The following is a 25,829-nucleotide window of genomic DNA, read 5'->3' as shown; positions in this document are numbered from 1 at the left end:
AAACTTTTCCAATGAAAACTTGGCTGGAATTAGATTTTATAACAGATCTTAGTACTGCTAGTATAATGCTCAGAACCTGCGCTATAGGTTCTTCATAAAAACAAACATCTCTAATGCCTCTGTAGCATAACCACACACACTATTCAAAAAAGGCTTAGTTTTGGAGATACTTTTGAAAGCACTGTGAAGAGATTAGGTGTTTTCTGTAGGCTAGTAAGATAAGGTGTCAGCTTATTACGTTTACAAGGCAATAAACTAGCTTTCCTTGCCATGTATCTATACAAAAGCATAACATCATCCTCGCTCTACTTAGAATTTTTGTATTCTTCTTGCATGTTTCCACAATGGTTTGCATCCAAGTTCTGTATCTGGGAAAACTGACAACTCATTCACCATCCTCTCATTTTGGGTTTTTTGTTCTAATTGTGAAATCATTATTTAAAGGAACCAGATAAAGTACTATGGGGACATTGTACTTATCATCTGAAAAATGCTGATGCCACATACGAAGGAAGCAAGAGTATGCAATGTGTGTGCTACGACGCACTGAAACTGCTGGAAGTTCCAATTTTTTACAATAAGTAATCAATTGGGAGGCAAAGTACTACAGTAAAAAACAGGTATGCCTAAAATTTTTAGGTAACATAAGAAAATGAGAAATACAAGTTGTGTTCAGGAACTCGAACAATTTTAAGCTTCAGAAAACAATGAAATGTCTAAATTCATCCCTGTGAATTATAAGGATGAGTAAAAAATTTCTGTTATTTTCAACTATATTTCAAATATTGAAAATACAAAAGCTTAAAACCCACATTTCCTTGGAAGTACATACATAATATATATATATAATATATCCAATGTATATACAAATACACACCAATAAATAACCATAAATACAAAATAAAAATCCAACTTAAAACATTTCACTGCGAATCATTACTAACAACAAATCAATGAGGAGTGTGACAGGTGAACTGTATGAAAATGCTCATGATCAAAATAAATCAAAAAATTATGTACAGCACAAAAGGATGGGGCCCTCCTTTTGATGATAAAGCTTTGCATTGTCCCCTCTCTACGTTAGGTGTTCATTGCGCTAAAAGTCGGACAGTTTTCTGAAAAGAAGGGAGAATTTTTGGTCAGGCATCACAAACAACATGTATCTTGAGTGTCAAGTTCAGATGTTAAAAGTGGCACTCCTGAGTCCCAAAATTAGTTCAATTTGGTCTGTTTCCAAAAAAGCATGCATCTAGCCCTCAAGGGGAGTCCAAATGCACACATCACTTCATACCACAGTAGCTATGGCTACTTAAAATAAGTGGTCATTGAAATTTTATTAATCTCACAAATTTTCAATTACCTCTCAATTATCCAGCAAAGGCCACAATGAAAAAATACAGTTTGATGTCTGCATTAACTATAAAAATATCTGTGGGCATAATACAGTACATTGATCATTTTTCCAATTCATCTTGTGTATTAAAAGATTCTACTTAATTTTTAAACTTCCATTTCTATTTCTAATCCTCAATTGTTGATGGATGAAGCAAGTAAACTTTGTGTTTGCAGTAGTAGTGGGAACTTATAACCTTAATCTAACACCAACATATTTCAAATGATCAATACTGACAGAGTGAAGTATTTGAAGACATTTAAAGTTTTGAAATCTTGCCTCCAAAAATTAGTACACCACTTCTTTACTTCACAGATACCACTTTATCATTACTTATTGTGCCACTACAATACTGATGTTATGGTACCTAGTTTAATTAATACAATTATTTTATGAATTACAGTGCAGTTCTCATTGAGTTACCAAAAACAAAAATCATTAGACTATTCCATAATAGTCTGTAACTGACAATTTGGGCAATTTTATTAAGGCTATTATATTTGACATTACTTACCTATAATCATATTTATAGTATTTTTTTCTAATGTTTGTACTGTATATGAACTGTACTGGATTCCCCAAAAAAAAAAACAAACCATTGCCTTATTAGAAAGTATATCTAATAAAACAGCCAAAATTTTTTTTATCATCTCATAAAAGTATGTACACTTACATGGTTTTGTTTCAAAATGTTTAAAACTAATCAACAATTCTATTTCATAACTTGTTCACACCACCGATAGTGATTTCTGTCAATGAGCTTCATTTGCAACATATGCTAGCCTTATATCTTCAAGGCACTACCCATGTTTAGTGTAAAAACAAATTGACAAAAATAACCTAAATTAAGTCATTAGAGAAAAGTCCAAGTCTATTAAATTTTGACTGTTTCAAACATTAAAATGAAACTGGGATTTGGAAACCTCCACTTCTAGTATTTATTTCCCATGATGATACATACTAGTTTTCAGGCAAAACCATCTTCCAAGGCAGGTGTCCACATAATAGAATGACCATATTTAGAAGAAAGAAAATAGAAGTGAAAATAAATAAGAATAACAATAATTCAATTAAAAAACAAAACAACATGCATAAACTGCAATATGAGAAAAAACATGGAAACAGTGCATGAATTAATACTAGTGTACTGAGCAGAACTGCCAGTCATGATGAGCTAAGAATTTGTGTGGTGAAACATTCCATTTGGGGTGAAGCCCTCTATATTTTATCTGCTATTACCGCCACCACAACACATTATATCAACCATAACTATTAGAGTTGAAAACAATGACATCAATAACTACATCAATAACCAGTATGTCTGCTACTACAGTTTCGTTAAGACATGTTTAATTAGGCTAACCTAACAGTTTGAAAATAAGCTAAAGAAACTGTACCAACAAGGCCTATAATCATTTGGTTTACTGGAATAAACTCTTTTTACTGGTTAAAACTCCTAATTCCAAATCAAGCCTTGCATACTTTTCAATTTATGAGTACAGTATACAAGAGCATTCTACTTTTTAAGCATGCAGTGCAAGCAACAATGACTATTGTACTTCACTGAGTTGGATACCCATCTTTCCTTGAACTGCAAACATTTTAAATTCCTTAGACCTGCTTGGGACAAATGCTTAAATTTAGATTGCTTCTAACCTAGTCTAATTATAATCAGTATCTACCAATACTACACTGCTTCTAACCTAGTCTAAGTATCATCAGTATCTACCAATACTACAAAGCCAAGTCACTAGAGGGTTGAACTGAACAAAACTTTACATGGGGAAATTGGTTATAAAAGGAAGCTTATAAAAGGTATGTCTTGTTGAATGGAATACAATAACAAATAAGGAATTTCTAAGAGACTTTACAAAAAGAACTAAACTCAAAGCAACCAAATATGCAATTCTTTAAAATACTGTGGAGAGTCCTTATTACATAATTTAAAACGGTCCCCTTTACCTTGGGATAATCATCACTACCACCTCCAATGCCGTGTGGCACAAAATGCAACAAGTGTTTCCTGTCCTGTGCTTGCACCTCTTCAAATGTCCACTCATTTTCTCCTGAAATCTTTGGAAACCTTGCACATTTATAAGTCCCTTACTCTGTTGCAGGTGCACCTTTGGAAACTTGACCTACCAGTTCTCAACCTGAAACACACTCTCTAATGCACCTACTACTCTAAGTAAATTTGCAAATGCTAAACAACTGGTACTGTTTTTCTTGTGCACCTGTACAAAAGCTGTGTGTGTGTGTGTGTCCACACTGTACACTACAACACTCATCTGTTGTTTACCATTTGCAACCAAAACTCAGTGAATGTAATTCATCCATCTATTTCGAGTATTAATATCTGGTGTGATAGTGATTGTCCAGGTTGTGTAAAAACTGAAGGAAAATGCATCTTGTGTAAATCAGTCTTTGGCATGCAAACTGATATGCTTAAAACATTACTAGACAGCTGACTTGTGTCAAATGTTAGTGATTCTTCAATGCTGAAATTTTTTTCAGAAATACTGTACAAAGACCAAGAATCAGCTTAAGGCCTTTATGTATTCTATAAACACAATACAGAATGGAGTGCCATTACAAGCTTAAATTGGGTAAGAAAAAGTTATTTGTGTTTTGTTATTAAATTCAATAAACATTACAACACTCCATACTTCAGTTTTAATTGTTTGTGACCTTATAGGATAAAGTGAGTTAAAAAAATTGCCTACATTGTTTCTTGTATAATGAAAGTGTACCGGAAATACTGTCTGTGAAGTAGTGTCTACATTTTACAGTCTACAGTTCATAGCTTACAAACTAACCTAAGAAAAAACTTTTATTATGTTCATTAAGAAAGACGACGCCCTAAACTGCCTTAATGTACCTTACAACAACAAATAATTTAAGCTTACCTGCTCAACACAAGAGCAGATATGGTTGTACATTGAAAGAATACTAATGGCTGTGCTGCCCTAAGTTAGTCCTGAGTAGCTGACTTATTATGCATAAAAATGCCCAGCCCAAGATATATCTACACAGTATTTTGGTTACTCAATGAACATGAGCCCTTGCTGGCATAACTCCTGATTTACCTATCACATAACAAACAAAACTAACAAAATATATCACCTTTACCTCCAGCCTGGTAATAAACTGTGTTCAAATAGCCTGGATTAGGCTTTCCAACAATATTACAAAATGTGTTTGAGAAACCAAGTGTACCTAGCATTGGCAAATTTTTATTTGACCTTTGTTTTCAAAGTAGGACCATATAAAATGTTGAATTCCCATCACCCATAAACATAAATGAAGCTGTTAGTATTTATCTTTTATCTTTTAAGATATTAATATTTTAATACTTTAAAAAACTTCAACTTTAGTGAAGAGACAGACATGGTGAATGCCAGACAGACACACATGACGGCAAATGAAGTTACTAGGTGCCCCCAAATGGTAAACCAGGGACATAAAAATGCACACCACCAACAAGTATAGAGCACACAGTAAAAACAAAGCAACATTCATTCAGTATTCGCTCACTACAAATCTAACAGAATTCTGAATGCAATCCAAGTGCTAAAAACAATCAGATTATACAACCACAAATCTAACAGAATTCTGAATCCAATCCTAATGCCAAAAAATCAGATTATACAAAATAGCTACTAATTTCATGTCCAACATGTTAAATTATGAACTGCAAGGACAGCCAATAAAATGGTTATGCTGTTCAAATTTTCAACCACTGGTCATTAAATGTCATTCCAATGAACATGAAAGCCTTAATCTTTAGAACAATAGATCAGTCAGATAATAGTATCAAAGAATATTTTCTAAGCTCACTCACTATTTTCAGTTACTGTGATTAAAAACACGCACAAAGAAGCCACAATTCCTTACCAGCCACTAGGACAGACACACATACACACACACACACTATCATTAATAACCTTAACAATTCTCAACTACAATGATTACTTTGTGTTCAGCAAACTTTAATTAATTTGTACCGAAACTTGCCTGAGCTATTGAGCAAATCAGTTACAAGCAGCAAAGTACACATTGCATTTCAGTTTTCAAAATGGTGCACAGAAGCTGAATGGTGAAAATACAACTCTCCAGACTTACAGTTCTTTATCAAGTTTCAGCTGAGCTGATAGTTTGTGGAATAATATTCTGGCCCAACAATCTAATGACAGAAAAAAAGAAAAGAAACTGACAGTATAACACTAAAAACAAGGTTTTAATAAAAGTCCTTAACAAGGAAACCTTTATGAAACTGAATATCACCCCACAATGAAATATCCTCTACGTGTAAGCATTCTGTTGAGTGCACATTGACATAAAACTTGACAAAAACTGAAGTTAGTAAGTATATTTGGGAGTCTTTCTCTTCTCATACCTGGGAAGAGAGAAAAACTGTCAGCAATTGTTCAACTCACTGACTTGAACCCAAAAAACGATAAAAACTTACAATGCAGTACATCACGCCAATGTTTATACCGTAACTAAATGAAAATAATCTGAAGCTCAAAATTAAACAATATTGATCCCTTATTACAAACAGAAGCATCACATGTGCACATTTTCTGACATGTTTTAGCATCTGGCCACCAATGTTTGCACCTAGTTCATTTGGCCACTTTCACAGAAGACTGAACAAGCCCAACTTCAAAGTTGCTTGTTATAGTGGTAGCCAGTTGTTAAAATATGACAAATTATTTGTTACACTGCATTTGTGAATATGCACTGAATGAATGAATTAGTGAAGCCTGTTTGGCATTGTGACACTTTAGCCACAGATGCAAAATGTCAAATGAATTCACCTATATCGAGTTATGAAAGGTAACGCTTCTTAGCTTCATGGAATAACAACAAATTCATTCTTACTACCTGAATACTGAAAAGTCAAACATAATAACTCATTGTTTGTGTGAGTTATCCTTGCTATATTCTCTTAGTGTTATGTTTATTTGAGCTGTATTTTAATACCATCTAAACATGCCAGCAAAAGCATATTCTTGAGTAGACCTGAAAACTCTGAAGCAGACATTTCCCGGTAACAGTCTTCCTAATACCGTTTTGAGCAGGCTAGAGCTGCTCTGGTTTCTGTTTTTAATTTTTACTTGTTCTGTTTGCTCTCTGCTTGCTTTACTATCGAAGTACCTTTTTCTACTCCCATGTTTGCTATTTAGCAGTCTAAAACTTAATAACTCAGCAGTCAGCTTGAACTAATAAAATGTCTTTAAGATTCAACAACACTGCTTTTTCACTGTGGCCTAAGCATCTACCTTATCAATGGGACTTAGTGGTCTGGGTCAATTGCCTAATAATTAAATTGATCTAATTTCAATATTATTATAATTAGTCAAGCTGTAATTAGATGGAAATGTAAGATACTACAAGCCAAAAGCCCCCAATATGGAAAGCAGTCTAGTGTGGAAAAGAAATAAATTGTAAAGAATAAACTACATAAAAGATAAATAAAAGAAAAACAAGGAGATAAGACCACTGCCTCAATGAAACAACTTATGAGCCTGGCCAACAAAAATGCATTTGCACCTAGTTAAAAATCCTGAAGCTCCAACAATTCAACTACATCGACTAGGAAGACGATTCCACAATTTGGTCACAGGTGGAATAAAAGGCTAGAATTCACTGCAAGTCCAGTACTATGAGGCAGACTGTAAGGCCTTGAAAAATCTGAATGCAAATGATGATCACAATTATGAAAATATTTTAAAAGTATGAACAGTGAGCTAATCACAAAACAGTGCTGCAAATGAACTTAATATTTCAAAGGTGCTATTTCAATAGCAGGTATTGTAACTTGCCAGCTTAAGTAATGATGACCCAAGTAAAGTAAATTAGAAGTGGAAATAAATAAATTCTTAGATAAGGTACAATGTGGTCAACACGACCTTGTTTTGTGCAATATGAGAAACCACAAAAAACTTAAAATTAACAAATTAAAAAAACAAGAAAGGCTTTGCAGAACAGGACTCAAATATTGCATAGATAACCTTATGAAAAATTTTTAAATACTTGCAAATTCAACTAGGAAGAATAAGCTTTAGCTGCTACAGTATAATCCTCCTAAAAACGGCCTTGCAGGTTACAGTATTCTCAAGCCATACAAGCTACAGTGAACCCCCTGTATTCGCGGGGGATGCGTCTCACCCCCCCCCAAATAGCTAAAATCCGCGAATACTTAAAACCCCTCTAAAATCATCACTTAGAACTGCCCATTTTGATAGTTTAAACACAGAAAAACCCTGTAAAAATGCATATACCTGAGTATTTTAATAGTTTTATCACAAAAAGTGCATTTATTCATGAAAATTATATGAAAATACAGTAATTAGTGAATATTTCTCAGTGAAAAATACCGCGAATGGGCGAATTTTCCGCAAAAAATGGCTAGATATGTTCCACAGAGAAACCCGCGAATGCGTGAGTCCACGAATTATGAGAATGCGAATACAGGGGTTTACTGTACTACTTTTGTAATAACTTGGGCATAATGAAAAAATATAGTCTGTTCTCATAACATGCGAGCTCTTGTATTGAGATATTTCTAACATACAAAGTAGGCTTATAAATATGAAATGTTTATATGTGAACTTGTTTTAAGAAATGAAGTAAAATATATTTCCTGTTTTGTTTCATTTCATTTTAAATAACTCTTACACTGTGATAAACTTCTTTTTGTATCAACAAAAAACAAATTTCTCCATATATACTTATTATTTATATACTGTATTGACCTATTACTGTGGACATACAAATCTCAGTTTCACCAAATCCTTACTACACAAATCATAACTACAGTGCTGGTAATGTCTGCTTCATCTTCACTCTTTCGTAAGTGAAAAAATTGATTTCTTCAAAACAATCTTCCTCCTCCAACCCATACTCAGGTAAAGTAAAATAACTTGACCAGAGGGCCTTGTTCTCTCCATAGATCTCTATTGTCCTTATAGGACAGCGCTAGACGCATCCTCAGATAGGGCTAGGATGGGAAACATGGTGACAGTTATGTCCACACTACTAAGACCCAAGTCTTGGCCACAAAGCCAGGTGAAGAGAGGTCAATAGAGAAGCCCTGGAATAAGTTAGTCCTCAACAAGGCATGGAATATGCTGACCCTCCATGAGGAAACCAGTGCCAGAAAGAACATGGTCTTTACTGGAAGATAACGAACTGCTTCTGGCAAGGACTCGTGTAGAGACATAAAAGATCCCAACTACACCAGCAGATGGGACTCTGGAATTAACTAGACAAAGTTCATGATTATATTCATCAAATCCTTGCTGGCACTTAAGCCTCCAGAAAGGGTCCAGCACCATAGCAATGAAGTCTATGAACCATTCTTGTTGAGGATTAAGAGGAGCTACTAGAATCACCCATATATTCATTGACTAGTGCAACTTTAGAACCTCCTTTGTCAGCCTGAAAGGGGGAAATGTTCACAGCAAGACCAACTGCAGCACTCCATTTATTCCCCTTAAGCTGCTGAGTCCAGCTAAGTAGATCAGCACACAAAAAGCTTTCTGTTCAAGCTCTTGGCAAAGACGTTGAGAAAGGACATGATATTACCATGCAGGTGAATTTCTTGCTGGATCTTAGAGCCTAAGGAAAACCAAAGTTGGAAGAGTGTAGTCAGACATCTAAAACATGACACAGAAAGGGAACAAAAGGAAGTGGATCTATAATTAGCAAAGCAATGTTGTTAGCAAAGGCAATAATTGGGAACTAGTAATGTGGACTCCATGATGTCTCAAAAAAAAATATAGATGAAGAAAAGGCAGTAACAGAATGTGAAGTACAAAAACCACAATGGTTATTTGCTAAGTCTTGACTGATATGAATCCAGTTAGAGTGGGAGTTCTACACTGGCAAAAAGTTAAGGCAATAAATGATTAATTGGACTTATTTTATCCTACAATGCATACTGCTATTACCACAGTGGAATCAATAGGTTTCATCAACTTGATTTTTGTAAGCATGCAGTATACTACATAAATCGTAAGGTTAGGCTAAGGTTTTTGGGGTAGCCTTTGAATAGGTTAAGCATTTTACAAAATATGTGACAAAATAATTTTTAATAAAAATTTAGTTTGTAGATACCAACCATGATCTTACAGCAAGTGATATTTTGTACTTTATATAGCAACAACGATAACGGCTTACCTGTATCGAACTTTAATATCACCTCCACAGTATTCATTGATGACAAGCTTAATGAGGAAAAGATGGAAAATAACAATGAGTGCGATGATCGTTAACCAGAATACCGTTGGCAGGCCACCCCACTTGTGGCCATGTTTGTGCATAGCTATGACGTGATGCTCGTGTGGAGGAGCTGTAAAGGGAAAAACTGATGTAAATGCTATAAAACAAATCCTTGTCTGACCAAAACCCCTTGAATATATTGGCTCCCCTCCAAAGGTACCCATACTTCTTGCATTTTTCACAGCCTTTGCATAATATTCCCAGCAACCATACATAAGGCATACAAAAAATATCTACAATTAGTGTCCTCATATGTAAAACTGAAGTAAAGTTGGTATGTAACTGAGAGCCTGATCTAATTTTGAAATACAGTACCACAAATTTTGCAATATACACACTACCAATCAACATCCTATTAAGTGGGTCAACACTCGTGGCACAAGTTATATAAAAAAAAAAAATCACTAATAAATGAAAGAAGAACAATTTATATTGAAGAGAACTAAAAAACAACTACATAGAAATATGTGTAAAGAAAAGAACTTACCTAAGGCAATTTCTTTTACATGAATTGTATGTTTAAGTTCTTCCATGTGAACTTTATCAGATGTGATATACAATATTGCTGTTACTGGCTCTGTAAGCTTGACTGGAAAGGCTTGCCTTTCCTGCCTGAAAGATTAGAATGAAAGAGCCACAGTCAGTAACCAGTAAATGCCATTAACTCTGGTAAGCAGGCAACCACAGAATAGATTTCTAATGTATTGTGAGAAAAGGAAAAACAGAACTATGAGAATTACAGTAATACTAAATGTGTAACAAATACACATATCTTTTTATTATTACATATCCTAATACATTTATCTAGTCATCTTTTATTATTATATATCCTAATGCATTTATCTAGTAATTAGCAGCAATTTTTACTCACTTGAGTTGAACAGGAGGATCAAGACATCCAGCATCACATGCATAGTAGTTTCTGTCAGACCTATCTAATGCTGTGTAGATGACTGCTTTGTAATCCTCCTCTTGTACCATTATGGAAATATTTAAATGGGTTGCATTACCATAACTTATTCGCCTGCAAAATAAATGGAGAATACAATTCACAGACTGCATACACAGAGTTTCAACATTACTAAGACAAATTAAGTACAGTCACTATTCAAGACAAACACTACATAAAATTCAAAACATAAATGAGCATAAAAACAACTGCAATCTTGCCAAACGGTAAAAACTTCATTAATATGATTAAATATATATCCATAATTTTCAGTCTAACACGTTAAAACTAAAAGGATTTTTGATGGATGAACACACAAATAACTAGCCAAGAACAGGCGTCACAGACTGTCGGTAAATCTTTTATGAGTTTTCAAAAGTCCCTTTGGCAAAATAAACTACAATACAAATCTTTACACTCCAGACATAAGCTTCAAAAAACTTTTATAGCGTGCAAACCTAAAATTATAATCCCTGTGGAGATCCTTTGGATGAGCGTTGAGTTCAAGATGCTGGTTCTTAAAACGCAAGCCACCTAGACTTAGCAGCATTGCTTGCATGATGCCATTGGCCCCAGCTCTCACTAACTGATGGCAACCCTGACAAGAGGACAAATATATATATATACATTAGTCAACCTGTGTATGAGGAATTAGGCTACAGCAGTTCCAACCCTACCTTTGTAAACCCAGCGTCACATAAAATAGTGAATGCCACTAATACAATATTGTAATGCATCAATATTTAAACATTACAAAATATAGAAATAAATAAAGAGTACACTTTAGCTACAAAAAATATAAAGATGGCTCTCTCAAAAAATATAAAAATAAAATTGATGTTGAACTTGTAATGTTTATTCAATGATGCACTGTAACTGACAGTGCGGGATTACTGCAAATTGCGTAACTATTTTATACTGCAAGTACTTAAGTAGTAGATGTCAATAAAAAAAATTGAAGAAAAAAAAAGTCCTACTGATTGCAAAACACACACAAAAAAAAAAATATTCTAGCTTGCTGTGGTAGGCTACTAACTAAACATCTAGAGACATGGGGGAAGGTGTATTTACCTACCATCCTCCTCCCATCCAAGATACTTTATCTTGCTCATACACAATAAGACAATGCAAGACAAGGTCGTAAGAATGGAAAAAATTTACCTTGATTACTTTGTGTGAATAAAAAAATTTGGAAGGCAGAGCTGGGTGAACTGGATACTGTTTACCAAGTGCTTAAAGCATTTTGTTCCATTTTAAATGTGACCACTTACATTCACAAATAAGAAATTAAGAATGTACACTTTAATATAATTTTCTGGACCTCTTACGTTCAAACCTAAAATTACAGGATTTCAAAAGAGCTTTTTAGGCATTTCAGGGCAATTATTTTCCCAAGAGTGACACCAAATTATTTTCTTTCATATCAAATATTCAACCACAAAAATACCTAGTCTTCTTATTTTCACTTTCAAGTCCAGCTGCTTGCAATTTTGTGAATATAAGACTGATTTGAAATCTTCTTCCAAAACAAACTTGTGTCATCACTTATCAAAGCTTGCCCTGGAAAGAGTCCGTTCTCTTCATGATATTCAATTCACCCAGAAATCTGGCAGCAGCTAGCTGACTGAATAATGCAGATAATCCACTTATATTTTTGAACCCAAATCTAGTGAATGTTTTGGTGTCACTCACTCAAGAGGTCACTTTCAACAAGTTCTCATGAAGGCTGAGCACTTTTTGAGAACACACTGTTTCCCACAAGAAAATTTTCTGTTCATATCCTTTAAACCTAAAAATAAGAGCCTTTTCAGCTTTCACTAGCATAATACCTGTCGCTGTTGTAAAGGCAAATGCAAAAGGATAAATTTCTTTTTCTCCCTTTGAGCACAAATGCCATTTTTCTTAATATACTACTTTACTGCTTGCCTGCACCTCAAAATTTAATTCAACTTGTCTTGACGAGAAATGTTATAAGGATTTCCCAAAAATATTACTCATAAAATAAACAACTCAAGTACTATAAACATACAGTCTAAATACCCTTGACAATATTGTTCTAACCAAGTTCGAAAGAACCACAGAAAAAATTTTTACTGCAATTTTGCATGAAACTATAGTACCTCAAAATTACCTGTTTCTCTAAGGTGACCATCCAGTAACCAACCACTGTATTTACAGCTTCTACAGAATCCAGAGGGGACCAAAGGCGATCTGCTTGACTGGAAGAATAAGATCAACATGAGGGGAAAATACAACAAACAAATAAAAAAAATTTAGCTTTTTCCAACAAACCCATTACTCATAATCAGCCCACTCCATGGTCATGAAACAATGTGACGCTGCTGAAAATAAATAATAAGGAAGGTAGTCATTACTAGGAATGCACGGGTAGATCCTCGGGTTCCTAGTAGTAATCACAGTCAACATTTATGCCATCTGTTCCATTAGCTGTAAGAAAAGCAGGGCTGGGAGACAGGAACTCCCAATATAAGTACTGTAATATGTTTGTATTAACAAAATTTTGTTTTCCAACAATTCCATATTTCACAACACACAAACTACTTAACATGTCAAAAATAAAATTAATTTGGGAAAGATAAAGATGCTATACATTCAAGACCAGTCTACAAAGACAAAAATGTCTCTAAGGTTCATAGGTGAAGTGACAGCACTTGTTTATGAATTGTGGCTAAATGGCAGAATTTTATGCAAAACTGCACTTTCCCCTCTAACGATGGGACACTTGCAGGGTTGAATACAGAGAAAAGATATGAGGCCTAGAAAGGAATGGCTGGCTACCTTTGTTATGCCTTACAACTTCAAGTACCTGGAGATCCTGGGAGACTCACAATTCACTAATACTTAGCCAGAACCATCATTCCAAAAAAAAAATGCTGAGTCATGAAAGACAAAGGCTATCTTCCAGGGTAAGTCTTCAACTGTGATGAGATGGGCTTCATGTGGAAGATACTCAACTGTACATACAGTCATGAGGGTCCATAACAGGACCCTGGCCTCGTGTACTAAGCAAACACTCACCTGGCCCTGATGAACATGTCCAATTGCCTGCCCTTCTTTTGGCAACACAACAAAAAGGCTAGCATGATGGCCATGTTGTTTTTGAAGTGAAGAATTATCTCAAAGCAAAGAGGCTACTGTTCAAAGTCTTCCTCATAACTGACAATGCTCCTTGCCATCTGCAATCTATTAAAAGTGCAAAAGAGAAAGGGAAGAGATGCTCTTGTCTAACATAACATTACCGCTGCAACCACTTGATCATGGCATCTCAGAGCCTACTTAACTGACTTATACCTGTCTCACCTTTGCCCTTGATGCTAACCCTCACTCCTGCATCATGTATTTATGAAAGTACTTCACAAACACAGGTACACTTGTGCCTGTTACAGGGGCCTGCAAGTCATAATGCCTGAGAATTGCACATTGCAAGGCTTCCCCATTACTGATACAGATGTCAATACTATATTGTAAGATCCTAAGGAAGTTGGTAGGAATGACTTGATCAATGACAATGTTAAGGAACACATAAAAGAACACAGAGAACCCCTTATCAATAAGGAACTTAAGGGATCTGCTGAAGTCTTCTAGACAGGATGATGATGATGACAATGATGTACAAGGGAATGAGGCAGACAAGCCCTGTGCATACATGTAAACCTGACAATGAACATGGTAAAAAAAAGGAGTTTCTCTACATCTGCTAAAATCAAAATCTACCAATTCTCAATGTGGCACCAAAGGACAGTACACCTCATGAACCCACCCAGTAGCATCAACCATAATACCAATGTGCTACACTAACCCCGATGGGGGTCATACCAACTCCTCCCGTCAGCAGACCACCCTCAACACACCTGTTATGCGAGGTTACATAAGACTGCTTAGATTGCTACACACTCTGCCAGCATAAGAGAAGCAGCTAATAAGAAAAAAACCTTAAGAAAAATGCAGCTGCAACTGCTATTAATATCACTGTCATTATCATTAACTGAATTATCATTTACAGACTCTGAAGGGTTTTTATATAAGCAGGGTTTTGTTTTTGTATAATAAGTGAAATTCAAACAAGAAAAAGTTAAACAAGCTGAAAAGCTAAGTGGGATGAGAAGACAGACATCAATGAAGCTGGCAGTCAAGGGAGACTGCGAATCACCTTTCTTATTTCCTACAGTGTATGGCACATTGTGAGAGTAACCCCTTATGGGGTAATTAATTCATCGATATAATGTCTCTTGTACAAGAACCTTATAAATTAAAGAACCCTATTATTTGACCTTTTACACAAACTATTAGAGTGAATTGATTTTACTTTGCATATTCCTAAAGAATTTTGCAGAGAAGCATAGGTTTCAAAAAATAAGCAAATTAACAATTATAAATTCTTCTTCCGGAAAATAAGCCGAGTAAACATTTGCATATCACAAGAAAAAGTGACAATGGTCCATTACTGCAAACTCACAGAGTAGGATGTCCTCCATAGCATCCCTCTGCATAAGCAATGTCCCGCAGAATGGAAGATCTCTGTTCCTCGGTAGTCATTACCTCATGAAGGGGAGCTCTTGCCTGGGCAAATAAGAAATTTTAACAATTATTTTACAACGGAGCTGCATACCCATGAGTTCTTTCATTCATGTTAAGGAGCGACTTTAGAGGAAAGCATGACCTTTTCAAAAATAAAATTAAGACAAAAGCAAATACTGTATCACAACAGATCATAAAACAATTGGCAAACTGATGTGTGCAAAATTCAAGAACCATTTTCCGTAAACACAAAAGCACACATGAGCAAACACTCTCCTTTCAACTTCACTGTCATATGTAACTATAAGAAAACACTGAAAATAAAATAAGGACTTTCAAATCGGTTGCAACCAGCTTTTCTTGATTATGTCTCTAATGAAAAAGATCTTTTTAAGGTTTTGTATAAAAATGGAAAAAAATTCACATGGAAAATCCCATGCACATCTACACTTTAATGTTGAGATGACCTTAAATGTGTAATTACCTGTGATAAGACATGATAGAGGGTAGCATTAATAAGATCTCCATTAACTGCATTCTCTGCTTTGGAGTGGCTAATGCAGAACCCTGATGACCAAAGCTCGTTCCAGATCAAAGAATGCTCTGTGCGCAGCTTTTTTATACTTCCTGTGACAGCCCTTTTCAAGACCTGAAAAGAAGAAAATGTATGTTGTAGCAAAATTAAATCTGCTTTAAGTCACTTTTATAAGCTGGATTCACTTTCAACTATTCTGTCCTAACTGATAAAATGAGCAGCTAGAAGGGTGCAACTACAGCCTTACTTATTACTATTACTATTATTATGACAGTAGGTCTATCTCTTCTAAATACATAATTATAAAGATGATGATGCATCAGCAACAATGAATTATAATTCAAAGTTTTTCAGTTCTTCTAATGATTCCTATATCTGAGGAACAAGTCACAATGTAATTGTCCAAGGGCCTAAGGAACTGGCTCCCTCATTAAGAAGCTTCAGGATGCTAACAGCACCTCTCGGTGTTACAGAAGGCCCACTGGGACACTTCTAACCTTGCACATCTCACATGTCAGCTCCTGAATGCAAGCCAGCCTGTCCTCTCCAGCAAATGTGGTTCCTCAAAACTTGCTGTGAAACACCTGCACTGTTTGCACAGGGTGCCAATATATCTTTGTTGTGGCATATAGTACTATGAAAATGACAAAATAACAACAGAGAGGGGAGACAAACAAAATTACAGAAAAAAACATGGGTAAGCTGTATGATAAAAAATAATTACTACAAACCATACACATAGTAATAAAAAAATCTAGGCTATGGTAGCTAAAACATGATAAGTCAAAAACTGACTTAATAACTAGCTTTATAACATAAAAGAAAAGCACAGGGACTGAACCTTGCCTTTGCACAATACACGCAGTAATACACCTAACAATTAAATCTTGTTGGAAAACCATGTAGTTAGGGAAAAAGCATCAATGAAAAGATCTTGGTGGGAAGATCCTCATGCCCTAGACCTACTTACATCGTACTTCAAATTTTACTTGTAAAAAAAAATGATGACTTGTCTCGGTGGTCTAATTTACAGATTTTTAAAATAGAGCAGGCTGTCGACTGGCCATGGATGGAGGGGCAAAAGGAAGCAGAGCCAATCAAGGAATAGGTTTGTTTTTAGATATACACAGGTTGCCAAGACTTTCTTCACATGGCATAACTTAAATTTTCACATTTATCAGACACCTGAGGCAAGGCAACTACATTCCAAGTTCTTTGCCTGTCATTTCATTTGAAGAGAAACTGAACTGCATACGCTACAAATCAAAATGGTTTAAACAGATGAAAATAAGCTTTCAGAGCTCTACAAAAATCATTTACAAATACAGTAATTATGTTTAGATAATTGATTACTATACTACTGTTCGTCTTTAGTACAAATCGGGAAAAAAATGTCCTCCTATACAGTATTTGAATTTTTTTACCTGTATTTTCTTTACAATCATTCTTATAATAAACCAATCTTTCCCTATGGAAATAAATATTTCTATTTCCAAAAAAAATTATTTCAAAATATTATATAATACTAATTGGTTATTTTCTACCATGCTTTTATCTATAAATTTCAGTAATGCTCTACTGTGCAATGTACTTTAAGAAAAAATGTTGTTGGTTTCTAATACATCTTTTGGTGTAAAAGCTGAGAACGAAAACTGTTCACCTTGTAAACATCAAAGATTATTTTTCAACTTACCGTAAGAGCACTTTGTGCAACTGTTTCCTTTACACTCTGATACATTTTTCTAGGAATAGGATCTGTGTAATTTACTGCAGTTACAACATGCAACGTCAACGAAAGGTGCGATTTGACCTGTAAAAGGGGAAAATCTTAGTTGCATGTTACATGATAATTACCATGATAATGAGTGTTCAAATATAATTTTCCAATCATACCACCCAGTCAAAGCTTTTTTTTAACCCATAACCTTATGTTCTTTAATGAAAAGAATAACTGGAGGGCACTTTTCCTATTACGGAAAATCAAAGATACCAATACTGTAGTTTATTATTAAAAAAATATTATAAAATAGTTCAACAAGGCCAATGCAGTTAGAAACCTAATGACAATCACTTGATACTTTAATGTAAAAACACTGAAGTGTGATTAAACAGCTTGGTTTAATTCTACAGAGATTAGACTTTGTGAAGACAAGGAGTTTCATGAACAGAGTCTGACTGAGATTGCGCATACTATGTCATCTGCATGGTATGATGGGTGCATTGGGATAACATAAGTGGTTATCTTTCATATAATACAGCAAAAACTGTACCTCTAAGCTGGACGGCACTTTCAGCGTCACTATAGCAACAGGAATGATATTGGGTGAATCAGGTACTTCTACAAACCCCTTAATAATTGTATATTCATGGTCTCCTTCACCATGTTGTAACCTGCAAAACAAATGACCATAACTAAGTTTCAAAGAAAAAAATCACCAAATTCTAAGGCTGATAGGATAATATTTGAAAAAATGACTTGTACAGACTCTTATACACTTATTTACCCATGATAATCTACATAAAATATAGTTTTTAAGACTATAAATCTAAGGTCTCAAGAGGAGAATACGATCAGACATTTGTATAAATAAAATACTATTGGTATGTACTGCCACCTTACATAATATTAACTAACATATGACAATAACAAGTACAGCACAACATTCAGTAGAATTATATGGACTAAGAAATAAGAAGGACTACAACATTTGTATGAAGAAAAGGCAGCTCACTGGAGTTGCTACTTTAGATGAAAGTTACTGAAGAGTTGTTACAGTACTTTAGATAAAAGTTACTGACAATTGTACAGTATAGTATTTACTAATATAAATCTGCTGAAGTATTTTCTTCCCAAGATATAATTATATTTTATGTACTTTACTATTTGTTTCTATTCAACTTCTTAAATTATGAATATAACTTGGAATAAAATATGGTTAATTGTGGAGAAATATAATTCTTTCCGTGGCTTTTACATCTTTCAAGTATAGCTGTTACAGACTCCACTGTACTTTCTGTTATATCTCAGGTGGGATTTTGTAATCATTACCACAACAAACTGCCCTCAGTCAGTAGCCAAAACTTGTACACTTGACTTTCACCTGATAAGATGAACAATCATTTCCTTGGCCTTTCTTCAGAAAATAGCATGCCTTGTATGCCAGTAAATACAATACCAGAGTTATATTTACAATGCTGTACTGTACATGGTTAGTCATGGTTATATATGTTCATGTATACTTTGGGAAACTTATTAAAACTTTTGCTGATGTTAAAATACGATTTGCCACCAACATCAATTAAGCTGAATGAAAGCACTGAACTGAAATGCCATGAACAACATTCATGTTGAATTATTCCTTTCCAAACCATGGTACTGTAATGAGGACTTATGAGCAGTGGCTTCAGAGCTACTAAATTAAAAAAAATGTAATTAGGTCCCACCTTGGTACTAAAATAATGCGAAAAATAAACTAGCAAAATCAATTTAATGGAAATACTGTACAATACTTCAGAGTAATGCAAAACGATTTAAAAAATAATCCCACTTACTTTACAGTTTCTGTGGTAGCTCCTAACCAGTCTCCTAGACCCATCTGTTCAATATCAACAAGGGTATCTTGGCTGGTGGGGTTGATAATCTGAAAAGAGACGCTACTGGATTACAATACTGTACAGAACTATACGTAAACTTCAGCATAAGAGGACTGCCTACAGAATTCCCTCGTGCACTAATAAGTTTTCAACAGCATCCTTTCAGTCCCCAGCTACATACATTACTTTCTGTCTTCTCACTACCAGACATTTCATGCAGCTTCTCTCCACCATGTCACCCAGTTTCATTACCTCTGTCTTTTGCCAATTTTTTCCCTTCTTTTAAAAAGAGATATTTCTGGCCACGACAACAATTCTAGAAATGTGATAGTGATCTGATTGTATTACTGTACAATACTCATCATCACCAACTTTTAACAGAGTATTAGGCCAACAAAACCCTCTAAGCTTCTTGATCTGATTTGCTTACATTTTGGATATACTGTACTTAATCAAAACGAAAGGTCTATTTCATTTATATTCTTGCATACATGAGGAACAACCAGCCCTTTTCTTTTACCATGTAGTGTGTTGGCATTAACTGTCTTAAAGATGAAAGTACAGTACATTAATTGAATCAGTTTAGTGTAAATAATAAAAATTTCTTTGATTTTTCACTGCTGTAAGCACAGGATTCAAATGAAATGTGAGCCATGACAAATAACAGTTTTTTTCATCATAATACTACTGGCTACTATAACCATTCTACTCAACCAGGTGACCTTGACCCATCTGCACATATGGATCAAGTCTCTGTTCAGTGCTCATAAAAACTTTTTCATCACATTTTCTGATGAAGACTTTTTTCCTACTTCAGCTGAAAATTTTCAATTAATGGATGGCAGAAAGGTCATGTATTCTAAGGGGAAGTTAGCATGGAGGAATGAAATGGCCCTCACCGGGATAAAAGAGCATGTAATGTACAGTAGGGGTCTTTTTTTTTTCAAAATCTATCTACAGTAGTTGGTATGATGGGAACCATCAGCATGTACTACTCAGCTTATGATTAAAGGGCTTTTTGACAATAGATTATATTCCTTATATTAAAAGATTTGTGCATTTATAATAACATATTAAAAATCTTGAACACTAAACTTTTAAGGTTTGCTGTGCAACATCATTGTTATACAGTACTACTGTAATTTACTGAGACCAATACACCACATTTCTGTACTCCAAAATGCTTCACATTTTTATCACACCTTTTAAAGTGATAACAGAAACTAATCCATGGATTGCTTGCTTTTTTGTCAGGTGGAATCTGTCAGCCAGTGATAAGGCAATGGAATCTGTCAGCCAGTGATAAGGCAATGTCCTGTGTATTTCTCACAGTACATAGCAGGGCACCAACTGTGGCTTCTGCTAGCAAAGCCATGATTGCAGTTTTTCAGGGGATAAGGGTTAAAAGCACATTAATCTTCATGAGTTCAGATATGCATACCTTAATATCTTGAAGGAGTAATGCTGGCATTGCTCGATGAGCATAAGTCTGGTATGTCACATCTATGGATCCTACACCTGGTTGCTCCCATGACTGCAGACGATGCACGACTCCAGTTTTATACTCTGTTACAATGGCTTCTTTCACAGATGCACCTATAATGAGGAGGACAAAGTAAATTTGAAACAGTACTCAACTCTCTTGTTTTAACAGACTGCTTGTTTATCAGGTTATACATCACAAAGAACATACTACCATAGTCAACAAAAGTAAAATTATGATATCAATATTTACTTAAATAGTTTCTAATCAAGATTTGACTCAAACAGTTACTTAAAATTAAGATAGTCACATATAACTGTCAACACTATATCAGAATCTCTGCACTCGGCCCATGTTCCACATGTACAGTACTGTACTTGAAATAAAAACTGCATTGGACTGCATATGGCTTCATCGGCTTTAGTACTGTATCCAAGATTCTTCCTTACAAACTTACCATCAACTGACATTAAGGTTATTGGACGATAGTTTACAGGCAGAGAAAGAGTCCTCCCATTTCTAATATATATTGGACTCTCCTGATCTAAGGAAAGGCCCATGAGACCATTACCAACATATGGGATGAACGGTCTCTCGTCGTCTCTTGCGGGGACGTGCAAGATGTGAGCATCATCTTCTTGAAAAGCTTGCCAGAAGCGATCTAATCTTACAGACAGGCTTCTACTTGCAGAATCTGACAAAAATACATTAAATTACAATGAAACTTTTGTTCACCGAATGGGGCGGGCCTGTAAATAAAAATGAGGATCCATTTATTAGTTTTTGTGCTACAGATAATTTGGTGACTAGAGGTACTCCCTTCCAATAAAAGGATATACATAAATACACTTGGACTCCTCTGGTCAGTGGTAATAGAAACCAAATACTGTATAGTAGGGACCAGGCTGCAAAAGATAGCCTACACTTCAAGTAAACATCCTGCATTTTAAGGTAAATGAAATGTACTAAATAATTTTCTGTCCTTTTACATAAGATACTGCAATAGTTTCTCGACAGCAATGCTTTTCAAACTCTTCTGAGCTCATCTAGTTAGGCTATGGAACCTCTCATGATAATCTGGGTTAGCCTTAATTTACTAGGCGAATGAGGTTAAGGACAACTTGGATAAGTGAGGTACTAACATGCAGCAGACATGAGTGACTTGTTCTTTAATGAGGAATTAAACATGGAACGAGTAAAATGGGAAGGTGTTTTCTTCAATGACTGTAGGAAGTGAACTTGATGCATAAAAGAACTGTTTTACAAATAAATAAAAATGTTACCTTTCAAAGCTCATTAACTTTTAACTCTGAAGTACTGTCAATCAACAAAGCAGTCATTTAAGCCTAATAATCAATCACCCATAGCTTTAACTACTACATTCACTTACCTGTGATTGAAGGTTTTGTGTTAAGGACTAAACGAAAAATCGATGGTCCACAATAAAGGAGGATTACAAGAATAACTAACACTACCAAAACAGCCTTGCGATACCTGGAAACATGAAATAAGCATCATTCAGCATTTAGCAAAAATCTAAGTGATATAATTTTATATTTTTAACAACTGAGATTAAAATTTATATATAAATTTTGGAATCCTGCATTCATTCATTTTTAGTGATAGAATTGAATATCAAATAACAGATAAAAGCAACAGCATATGAACACAATGATTCTCTTCAAGGAACTGGCATTAGTGAAACACCAACACTTACGTACCATATCTTTCTTGGTTAGGTAACCTTGTCAAAATGCCTGTCACATCAGAATGAATAAAGGAAAACTGAGATAATGGAAGTGATAACCTGTTCAGCTTTGGATCTTTCCATAACTATCAGATACAAGAGTAAAGTACAGTACATTTAATGCTCCCGACATCTCTTAAATTTAAAAACTACGAGAATTTATACATGACCTTTTCACAAAAAAAAAAGGTGTAAAAGACTGCAAAAGCAGCACATACTATCAATAATGAACTCTTTGGGGTTTGGGGCGTTCATTAACAGAATGTTACTTATCAGGGGGAATTCCGGCCCAACGTAAATCAAGCTTTAGCCGGCACAGACTTCAATTTTGTACTAGTATTGGATATTTTATCCATTTCTCATGAACACTTGTACTTACATAAGAAATAAAATTAAACTTTTTCATAGAGTACTTTACAGACTCACTAATTTTTATCCTAATCTGTGGCAACATCATTTCTGTCTCCTTCCAACCCCTATTTTATTCATACAGTATTCTCAATTCATGTATCAAATTTAAAATGCCTATCAATATCTTCACACATAAACGTACCTAGGTACTACCTGTTCTCTGGAATACTAATTTGCCAAGTTCTTTTTGCCAGTGCCAAAATTTCATTCCCATTAATACGACACCCCAGCCATCATCATTCATATACCTTCGCTGACTACACATCAGCAAGCCAGTGCATAGTTCAGGAAACGTCATTTGAGGAAATGGCAATTCTAATTATAGGACTTTCTCGTCACTTGTGCTTACTGAGTCACAGCTGTGACCCACAACATAACATAAAAACAGCGATGAGTTGGAAGGGAAGGGGAAAGCAACAATGTCGACTTTTCTCAAGCTGAATGATGTTTCCTTTGTCTAATATGAGGACATGTCCAGTGAGTTGCTTTTCTCCAATGAGCTCAATAAACTGGGGTCCCCGCAATTTTTTTTTTATTTTGCAAATATACTTCTGCCAGTTCTTGATACTTTTCAAGCATATGTTGAACCTTTCCTCTTTGGGATATGCAGTATACAAAAAACAACACCTGTCGCATCACATTGATACCATAAATTAACAACTGTCCTTTTATATAATGTGGTATTTTCTTTTTGACAGTACAGTAACAAATTTCAAATCTTATATTTTCGTAAAAACTCATTCATCCTTATTATATATCCAGTCTTTATTGACTAACAGCCTGTTTCAATTAAATATTTTATTTCATCCTACGAAATGTTTACTTTGTTTTGGTAGATACAGCCTCTTAGATTTTTCAATATTATTTTATTTATTTTTTTGAATAAGTAATACACAATCATGTTCCTGTATCCTTGGCTGAATCGGAATATGTGCGACACATCCCAGATGAAAAAGTTCCTCTTTTCACCTATCTGAGAATGCATCTGGATACCTGAGTGCCTCAAGGTGAACAAAGGTCATTCTTTGTATAGGCTGAACCAGCTACAGCTTGATGGGTTTGAGAGGTGGGGAATTTTTCATTAAGAATGGGTTTGTATATGAAAATCTTTATTTTCTAAGTAACACTTTTTTCAACATAAATCCTTGCTTTATGTCGGCATGTGTAGCTACCCAGGTGGGCTGGACTTATTGCCATCAACTTACCAACTGGGCCAATGAACTCTGCTATCTAAAGGTTAATAGGAGCAAAATAATTCTGAGGCTTGCCAGGAGTCCTGATCTAGAATGGGTCTTGTTAATAAAGCCATGAATTGCATTTCAACTTGTGAATGAAAGTATACCCCACAGCAAAAATGCTTATCATTGTTATAAGGCATAGCTGAATATATCCCAGATATTTACGCCTAGAGGTCAAGGAATGCTTTATGAGGGTGAATAAGATGATGCATTTGTCTCAATCCCTCATTTTTTCAGTCAAGGCAAAACTTGTCCTACTGCTGAAACAGTACTGACTGAATATGAGGCCAAGTACTTAAAAGTTTCAAGTAAAATCTAAAAATAGTAGCCAGGTTTAGAACTGTACAAACATCTGAAGTGACTTTCAAAGAAACCAAAGTTGCTATGGCCCTAAACTCATAATCTTTGACCTTTAGCTTAGATGCTTCGATTTCAGCAGAGGAATCACACTTCTCAGACATAACAGCTTAGTGTTCTTGCTTGATGTGTGCCATGTGGCACAACCTGAATTCTCAGGATGATGCAGAGAATATTTTGAAAGATTTTCCTGCCCTCTTCATATGGCATGAGTGAAAAACATGACTATGGCTATATGGCTAGATGAGGAGCCACAGTCATTAGCTTTACTGGAAGCACTAGTGTGTACCACACAGGATGATTCTGAATAAGAAAACGTCTATACATCTGATGGTGTGCTGTACAAGGGGAGTGGCGCTGTTCTAAGACCAAAGTTCTCTCAGCTGACAATGCTATCAGAAGACAGGAAGCAGCTTCATGATGTGCGTCAGAACTGTGTTACAGGAACAACATGAAACTCAGAATTTGTTGGCATTTTTTGAAGCTGTCCGTAAGGCCATCCATTTAGTTATGATGACATTGCTTCATCTCATTATGGTACTGAAGAGCCTGCTAATCTCTACCTCGGAGTTCTTTAACCCTCAATACCACCTCTCTATAATATAAAAGGCTCACTACAAAGCCAGATAATCCTAAAATGTTTTGCTACTTAAACAGCAAAGCACATTAAGTAAAATTTTAAAACTGAGCCCAAAATAGAACCACAAACTAGCAAGAACAGGGCACCAATTCATGCACTACACTAAACACACACAAAAAAAAAAAACACTGTGAGCCTAAGCATGAGAAAGAAAGTGTAACTGCAAGGTAGTCACTAAGAAATAACAATGACTTAATCTACTCTAAAAAAAAGCTTCACCAAAATGCATGATTAATAAGAAAAAACATATCAGTATGTGGGAAAGAAAGGAGGCGCTAGAGGAATCAAAAGGTCAGCAAAATTGACTGTCCTTGCCAAAAGTAAATGAAAAAGAGTAAAGGCCCTCAAGAGCAGGTAAACTGCCAGTTGTTTTTTAGCCAGAGTTACTAAAAAAATTTAGATATGTTTCTAAGTCCAGTGTGGCAACCTGTGAAAACAGGTGTTCAGGCTGGTGAGGAATTACTATCAAGTGAAAGTCAACAGACACTAAAATATAAATACACTGAAAATATAACAGTAAAATAATTTAAAATTCAGGTATCCAGATAATTTAATGATTAAAAAAAATTACAAGGATGATTAGAGCATAAATATGGGAAACAAGACTGCAAGCATTTAAAGGTTTTAGTTAATTACTAAAATGAGAGCATACTG

The 25,829-nt window shown here is 35.0% G+C and overlaps 1 protein-coding gene across 8 annotated transcripts in view; it reads right to left on the bottom strand.

The window, feature by feature from the left end:
- Nucleotides 1-755: 755 nt before the first annotated feature.
- The window catches only part of LOC136837046 (uncharacterized protein KIAA2013 homolog), a 31,817-nt gene continuing 6,743 nt past the window's right edge, over nt 756-25,829 (bottom strand). For 2 of the 8 annotated variants that reach the window (XR_010852561.1, XR_010852562.1), the window contains exons 3-17: nt 22,173-22,276; nt 21,240-21,476; nt 20,741-20,895; nt 19,258-19,346; nt 17,976-18,096; nt 17,399-17,515; nt 15,655-15,819; nt 15,109-15,212; nt 12,763-12,850; nt 11,090-11,229; nt 10,554-10,706; nt 10,170-10,294; nt 9,581-9,752; nt 5,516-9,019; nt 756-1,115 (exon numbers count right to left, since the gene is read on the bottom strand). Coding sequence is in view for 4 of the 8 variants with exons in the window: in XM_067101626.1 (XP_066957727.1) it covers nt 5,525-5,576; nt 9,581-9,752; nt 10,170-10,294; nt 10,554-10,706; nt 11,090-11,229; nt 12,763-12,850; nt 15,109-15,212; nt 15,655-15,819; nt 17,399-17,515; nt 17,976-18,096; nt 19,258-19,346; nt 20,741-20,895; nt 21,240-21,476; nt 22,173-22,276 (1,822 nt within the window). In the remaining 4 variants the exon portion in view is untranslated. The remainder of the gene's footprint in view (nt 1,116-5,515; nt 9,020-9,580; nt 9,753-10,169; nt 10,295-10,553; nt 10,707-11,089; nt 11,230-12,762; nt 12,851-15,108; nt 15,213-15,654; nt 15,820-17,398; nt 17,516-17,975; nt 18,097-19,257; nt 19,347-20,740; nt 20,896-21,239; nt 21,477-22,172; nt 22,277-25,829) is intronic. The other 6 variants (XR_010852559.1, XR_010852560.1, XM_067101626.1 and 3 more) reach the window with 3 other exon arrangements.

The sequence above is a fragment of the Macrobrachium rosenbergii genome, chromosome 57, assembly GCF_040412425.1.
Source record: "Macrobrachium rosenbergii isolate ZJJX-2024 chromosome 57, ASM4041242v1, whole genome shotgun sequence".
Lineage (NCBI taxonomy): Eukaryota > Metazoa > Arthropoda > Malacostraca > Decapoda > Palaemonidae > Macrobrachium > Macrobrachium rosenbergii.
The sequence above is the reverse complement of the archived record's forward strand: the minus strand, read 5'-3'. Positions and strand labels throughout refer to the sequence as shown.